This window comes from Ambystoma mexicanum, chromosome 9 (assembly GCF_040938575.1).
Source record: "Ambystoma mexicanum isolate Mex_15411 chromosome 9, UKY_AmexF1_1, whole genome shotgun sequence".
In the NCBI taxonomy this organism is placed as follows: domain Eukaryota; kingdom Metazoa; phylum Chordata; class Amphibia; order Caudata; family Ambystomatidae; genus Ambystoma; species Ambystoma mexicanum.
Window position 1 is genome coordinate 774890370 of NC_090931.1, and position 7633 is coordinate 774898002.

At 42.0% G+C, this 7633-nt stretch overlaps 1 protein-coding gene across 1 annotated transcript in view; it reads left to right on the plus strand.

Moving 5' to 3' along the window:
• TOMM20 (translocase of outer mitochondrial membrane 20) overlaps positions 1 to 4295 on the plus strand; it is a 55270-nt gene extending 50975 nt beyond the window's left edge. The window contains exon 5 of the mRNA XM_069615691.1: positions 3965 to 4295. Within this exon, the coding sequence (XP_069471792.1) occupies positions 3965 to 4009 (45 nt within the window). The 3' untranslated portion in view covers positions 4010 to 4295. The remainder of the gene's footprint in view (positions 1 to 3964) is intronic.
• Positions 4296 to 7633: the final 3338 nt, after the last annotated feature.

Consider the following 7633-nt stretch of genomic DNA (forward strand, 5'->3'; position numbering starts at 1 on the left):
GATACAAGAAAGAAGCCACCAATTTGGGTCAATGGTGACCCTTCTGTGCATAACCGCAGCTGTGGAGACACGGCCACTGCCACCAGCCATAAGCGTTTGCATGTATTTGTAAGAGAAATGTTGCAGGAGCAGAAAAAAAGGGATACAAGGTAACCCCCGCAGCACTCCACATAGGGTGGTGTGTGCGCTGATCTCACAAAAGGAAAAGCTGAGGAAGAAAAAGTATCCCCCTAACCTTGAACACTAGTTCTTAAGGAAAATAAAAGGACTCAAAGCAACACTATAAAAAAGGTGTGTGCTCCAAAAGTGAAACACAGATGTCTTAAAGTATGGAGGAAATCAAGACTCCATAAACCAAAGTAAAAACGGAATGAACAGGGTTCTCATGGTCGTAACAATTTTGTTCCGGCCATGGGAACCCTGTTCATTCAAATGAGTGGGAAAAAAGGCCCCCCCCCCCCCTCATTCAGGAGAACAGGAAAAAGGTCCAGAAGTGCAGCAAAAAGTGCTGGCGGTCTCACAGGTACAGGGGATTTGGCATAAATCCTCCTAACGGGAAGGTGAGTGGGATTTCTGTCTGCATCTAAGTTGCTAGGTAAGAATTGGAATTGGTGCAGTCCAACTGGTGTGGGACTACACAAGACTTATCTCTTGGAATTAGGTAACCCACCTTCTAATATAGGCCTTTACTATACAAGTAGGTAGTGTGACTGACCAGCCAGGCTTCTCTTAAGAGGGGTAATGTGAGCTATAGCGCTGTACAATGAAATTAGTTAACACAAGTATCCATGTAAACACTTAAACACTTAAAGTTGTGATACACTATTTATACACACAGATATTTAAAGCTTTCTTTAAAAAGCAACAATTGGTTGTAACGTTAATCCCAAGTTAGGCTACAATTTTAAAAAGTGAACGATAAAGCAGGTGAGTAATTCATTCATGTTACAGCACCCGGATATCATATGAGGTCAGTATAGCATTTATATAGTATCACCTTTGCAATATTGAGTTGTTTAAGGAAGGAAAGGTTAGGGTTAGATCAGAACAGAGGTTATAAGAATAGTTGGATTCTCCCAAAGGGGTGCAGGCAGCAAATTAAACCAGCAACATTTAAAACCTGTGCACTGCCAAAGCCATTAGTATCAGAAGGAGGCCTTTAGGGAGCCAGGACAGCCAAAGTCAATGGACAAAGTCAAAGTTCTGATGCTCTTCTTAGAACATTGTTCTTAAATAGTCATGTTCAAAATAGAAATCACAGCAACTCAAAATGAGTCCCCTTTAGAAAGCACAAGCTGTAAGACCAGTGCAGGTAAGTTGAGTTCAACTTAGTAGGGTTACATCACACTCCCAAAGGTTGGAAGCACCCCAAATAGCAAAAGCATAGTGTACCCCCAAACCGCACAGTACCTTTTTAAATGAAGTTGTTCCAGCTGGATGCTTTCTGGATGCAATGCTACAGACTCTTGTTCCTGGTGTCGAAAGGGAGGATGTCAGCGGGGCTCGTGCACCGGAGAGCGAGAGAACGAGATACATGCATACCCCGGGTATTGGGCTTCTGCTGCCTTGAAAAGTGGCAGCAAGTCGGGGTTGTGCCAAAATAGGTGATCTGGAGGGGTGGGGGTGCAGATAAAGCTATCTACAACCCCCTCCAGGATCAAGCAAGCAACACACTGGTAGATTGTACTAGGGGTAGGACAGTACCTTCGGTTGAAGAAACAGTTGCTCGAAGACGGTTCCAGCAGTGAGGCAACAGCAGACGGTCAATTGTTTATCTGGCTTGGCAACAGAAGAAAGGGGTGTCAGTGGATCTGGCGACCGCTGTTTTGCAGATGGACTCACAGCAAAGGATTGTCTCCTTTTTCAGGCTCGGAAGAAAGGCAGTTGTCGTGGCGGATGACATCTCGGTTTCTCGATCCTCTTCTCGGGTGAGGGGACTCTTGGGAGCTGGATCGGGTCACTGCAGGCTTAGAAGGATGCCCTGAATTTCAGACAAAATTGTGCTTCAGGAGACCGTGCACTCGGGGTCCTGAGGTATTGGCAAATTGCAGCCTGTGGAGGTTGGAGCTCTTCAAGGGTTGGCGCAAAATGCAGTTAGTCTTGGGACTGATTAGGCCCACCAATCCAAGGGAGCAAGATGTCCTCTTAGGATCATACTTAGAAGTTGAGGTCGGGACTGCAGCGGTTACTCAGCAGGTGCTGGCGGTAGCTGTAAATTGCTGGTGCCATTCTTGTGTTCCATTGGTCAACTCTGGGGTTCAGCTCTAGGGCTGAAACCTGGCTGAGTTCACAAACCGTATCCCATGCACCATTCAAACTGGGGGATAACTGTCCAATGGGGACAGCCAGTCGCCCGGTCTGAAATGTCTCTCAGGTACACTGCAATACAAAGGACAGGGGATTTTCGGTCAACCTCCCCTCCCACCCGCCCCCCCCCACTTCCGATCCTGCCAGTCACTGAAGGGGTTCTTGTGGGCTTTCTAAGGGAAGCCCAGCGAAGATAAAGGGACAAGTGGACCCCCCTCCCCAACCTAGCAATGCAGAAGACCTAAAGGACAGGCCATGTTGTTCAGGGCTAAAAGTAGTGTGAACATTTTGGACGAATTATGTCGCTTGGGTCCCCTACCGCAGCTGCAAAGACAACCTGCGATGAAAGTTCACAAAATGTTGTGTAAAAGGGACACTACCACCAGCCTGAACAGATAGCCCTGTCACAGTTACCAAAATGTTACTTAAGAGTTGAGAAAAGGGATACAGTGGATCCCCTCAGCACTCCACATAAGGTCGGGTGTGCTGATCTTGCAAAATAAAATGCAGGTAGGATATTGTCTCCCTGCCTTGGTAACGGTAAGAGTTTGTTTTTACTTTACTTGGAAATCACAGGGAAGCTCTGCGCAACACTGCACCAGAAGTGCTGTGTGCTGCTTTAGTACATTTTATATGCCTTTTAAAATTGGAGGAAAGCATGACTCCACAAGGAATTAGGTTAAAAATAGTTCCCCTGATCTGAGTAAAAGAATGAGTGAGTCTGATAAATGGTTCCCACTTACACAAGAGAATCAGTCAAAAAAATCCAGCAGAAAGTGCTGGGGGACTCGCGGGTGGAGAGAATTTCACACAAAGATGGAAATCTACTCTAAGACAACTGGAGAATATTATAAGTAGTGTAGGGCATCTCGGGGAAGAATGTTTTTTTTTTCCCCCTTTATTGTCTGAGGTGCTGCTCTCGGGCAGAGATAATCGATGTCTGTACTGGATACAGATGATGCAACTAGTATTCAAGCAGGTACGGTTTTCTTAGATTTTGGCCATATTTTATGGGGCTTCCATTGTCCACCATTCATTTTCCTAATATGAATCAAACCTGTAACCTACCTGGGGAAATAATTTGGCAAGATTTCAAGGAAGCATTCTGCAAAACGCTGGTTAAAATAAAAAGTAAATGTGAAGCAGACAACGCTCCATCCGGTTAATTCTGTAGGGCAAACCATCAAAGCTGGCGAACTCCTCAGAATCAATTGCAAACACTACCCACCACGTTTACTCGATTTGCACAGCAGTGTACACAAGGGTGGCATAGAAGCATGTATGCCACCATTGGACGTGTGAGGTCCCGGATGCGTTAAATACACAACTCAAAAATGACCCACATTGTGTTTTTTTTTAATTTTTCTGTAAGACATTAGGAATTCAACGCGAGTACCCGGATATCACCCACTGCATGCCCTCTTTTTTTTTTATTTTTTTACATAACGAACAGTAGTTGCATTCTAACGTTACAGAAAAGTAGTGGTCTTCTGCATGGTATCTGAACTAACGTGCGCCAAAACGGGTGGATGGGGATGTAAAAAGTCAAGGATGCACCTGGAGGGAATAAGATGTATTTACTTTCCCTGTCAGTCTTCTATCTTTTAGGTTCATGTAATTGTTGTGCGCATAACATTTCTATTTTTTTTTTTTACAGAGAATTGTTACTGCACAGAGTTTATCAGAAGATGATGTTGAATGAGGAGAATCTGTAAAAGCGTGATTTTTCCTGGAGAAGTTAAACAGATGGGGATGTGGGCTTGTGGGTCAATTGCCTCCACTGTAGCGAATGTGCATTTAAAACATTTTAGATGGGAGAGGTTGGATTTTATTTATTGACTTTTGATAAAAGGCTTTATTTTATATTTGCAAGCTGTACGATTCTCTGAACTGCAGTTGCACTTCGGTTGTCCTACAAATGCTGTATTCTGACATACCAGTACTACATGTTCGGGAATGAAAAGGCAATAAAGTAATCTCCCTTTAAAGCGTGATATTGATTACTTTTGTATTAAATGTTTCTTTTGAACCAAGACTAATATTGCATTAGGTATTGAGTTCAGAAATATGGAGTTTCATTCTTTCTAGTTTCTCTGAACTGCTGCAAACCATTTGACAGTACAACATTTTTCAGAAATGTAATACAGGTGTCATCATTGATCTCCTCTTAATGATATACATATTATTCTGTTAGGTTTTTGTTTCCCCTAAGTCAGTTACTTTGTAAATGTACACTTTTTTGGTACTTGTGCAACTACAAGGCGAACGTACCTTCGCTGTAAAAGAGTATGTACCATCTATAACGCTTGCTATTTTCATCCTAACAAAAGATTTTGGAACTTGTCGGCAACATTTTGGTGAACTTGCGATCTGCTTTTCCAACTCTTTAAATTAGTGAGTACTTTGTGATTATCACTGTTTCTCTTGTGACTGCCACTCCTTTTATTTTTTATTCTTTATTTACATTTTACCAAACAGTACATGAACACATGACAACACATACATTGGCATATAGTAAAAACAGTAAAGGAAAGGAAGGAAGAAAAAAAATGTTTAATTTTTTTTTTTACAAAAAATAAAACATTATATCAATGTTGCAGAACTAGTACATATTCAAGAAAGTATCCCAGACCTTCGCATGTAAGTTCAACTTCCCCATCTTTCTGTAGATAACTTTTTCAATACACGCTAAGCAGTTCATGTCTGTAATCCAGTCCTCAGATTGGTGAAATTTGGGATTTCCAACTTCTCAAGATCATTTTTTGTATATTGAAGCACTCCTCAATAAACCTTTCTTTTCTGACAATGAAAGGTCCTCAAGTAAAGCACTACATCCCAAAACCATTGTTTTGAAATCCAAATCGATATTTTGATCCAAAACCCGGAGACACACATTGCACACCACCTGCCAAAAGCCTCAGACTTGCACACAATCCCAGAGTAAATGTTCCATACTGCCCTTCTCACTTTTGCAACACCACCAAACCGAGTCTGACATACCTCTCTTTTTAAGTCTTTCCGGGCTCCAATAAACCTAATTGAAAAATGTTATTTGTCTCGAGCATTCACTCAAACTTATCGAGCAAAGCTTCACATTTGCACACATCGCAAGCCGCATATCAGAAGTGGTATCACACCCCAGTCTTCTACTCCATTCATTCAACAGATCAGGATTCTCTTTATAGTTTGCAACAATTTGATGATATACCCTGTTTGCAAGTGATTGATTACCTATAGTGAACAGTTCCAAAAGCACACTCCCATAACAGTGAACCTCACCAATACATCTCTTCAATTTCGTGTAGTCTTGAGATAGAGAAATTATCAACATCAAAATTTGTGCACAACTCATCAAATTCAATCCGTTTCTCATAAACATTGCTAATCCAATGAATTACACTAACAAACCACTCTGGCCAAAACAAAGTCTTGCCATTGTCCGTAATAGCTTTATTCAGCCAGATAGAGGCATCAGGCGACTTCAGAGCCATCGAGCCACACATCATAGATACCCTTCCACACGTCTCTAAGGAACTCGGTCAAAGGACATCTTTTACTGTGTCTGTTTTCAGTTGTAAAAACTGCTCTTGGGGCAAGACGGCCTGTCATGCTTGCTTCCGCCACCGCCCATTTTCCAGGAGAATCCCCCAAAAAAAGGAGGAAAAATTGGCATGAGAACGCCAAATGGTACGCCTTAAAATTTGGGATCCTAAGCCCCCCTTTCACAGCAGGAAGCTGGAGTTTCCAAAGCTTACGTCTTGGAGGCTTCCCATCCCAAATGAAGGATTGTAGAATGCTACCAATCACTCTCCAATAATACTGACCAATTTTCAGGGGAAGCATACTCCAAATAATATTGATTTTTGGCGCGGCATTCATCTTTAGAGCATTCACCTTGCCCCACAGAGAGAGAGATGTAAAACCGACCACCTTTGGGTGCTCAATTTGTTCTCTGCAGGTCTCCCCCATATTCTCATGAACCATACCACTTATAGTCTGAGTTAACCAAACCCCCAAATACTTCCGTTTTTTTCGCACCATTGAAATCCATAGGTCATCACCAAAGACTTATCACAACGTGCAGTAACTGCCATCACTTCCGACTTGGACCAGTTTTATTTTGTACCCGGCCACCTCATGAAACCGATTAAGTGTGCTCATCAGTGAATGTAATGATAATTCCTAATCCCGTGAAACTAATAAAAGATCGTCTGCGTAAAACCATGTTTTTTGTTCAACCCCGTTAAAGGAAACGGCTCTTAAATTCAATTCACCCCTTAAAGCAATAGCAAGAGGTTCAATGGCCAGGACAAACAGTAGTGGTGATAACTGCCTAGTACCCCTCCGCAGGTCAAAAGATTCTGATAGCAGACCATTTGTCTTAACATCTTCCGTGGGATGAGCATACAAAAGGGCAACCACTCCTTTTAACTCTGGACAGATATATTCTTGGGCTTTGAGCGAACGAGCGCCACCCATATCCAAATGGTAAAGTGGAATTTAAGCATGCAGTAGTTTTCCTTGGTAATGTGATCAAACTCTGGCCTGCATTGTAGAAGTAGAGTTCATGTGAATCGTCCGACAAGCACTGAATGCTAAAATGTTTTAGCAAAATATGATTGTAATCTGGATCCCTTAAATCAAATGCACTGATTTTCTTATGCAAAATACAGTGTGGTAGGACCACGGAAGGCCACGAAAAGGGAATGTCTTTGTTACTCTTTTTGTGTAAATGGCGCATTAACTTTTTAGCATGTTTATTAACCTCAAACTAAATCTAGATTATCAAAATATTTAAATAGTTTGCCAAACATTCACAAATACTAAATGGTTTTGTTTACATAGATTGCTTTTATATTCTTAAATACAACCATGTTCCGACTTCACATTGGATCCTGCACTGAAACGAGTTTGCCTCCTTTACTCTCAGACTAAGTACTAACAGAGCTTTTAGGCAGACTGTTGGGCAGTTTTACAAAGGTCCACCAAAGGTAGGGCTTTAGAAGACTTGCGCTTGGGAGATAGGGCGCCATCTCTTTGGTGGCAGTAAATGAGCAGTCAGGCTAATCTTGGGATGGAGAAAGGGCTGTTGGTGGTACAAAGAACTTGGTGTACACACAGGCCAAAGAACAATGACCCACTAAAATGTATATAAAAAATAAATGTTTATTTTACATATTCCCTAAGATAAAAGTAAGTACTATAACGCACAATAAATAACTTTAGAAAAAACAATGCATTATTCACACCTGACTGAGCCTTCCAATATCTGTCCACCATCCAAAGATGGCCGCCCTGCCCATTGCGACGCCCTCCACCTACTGCT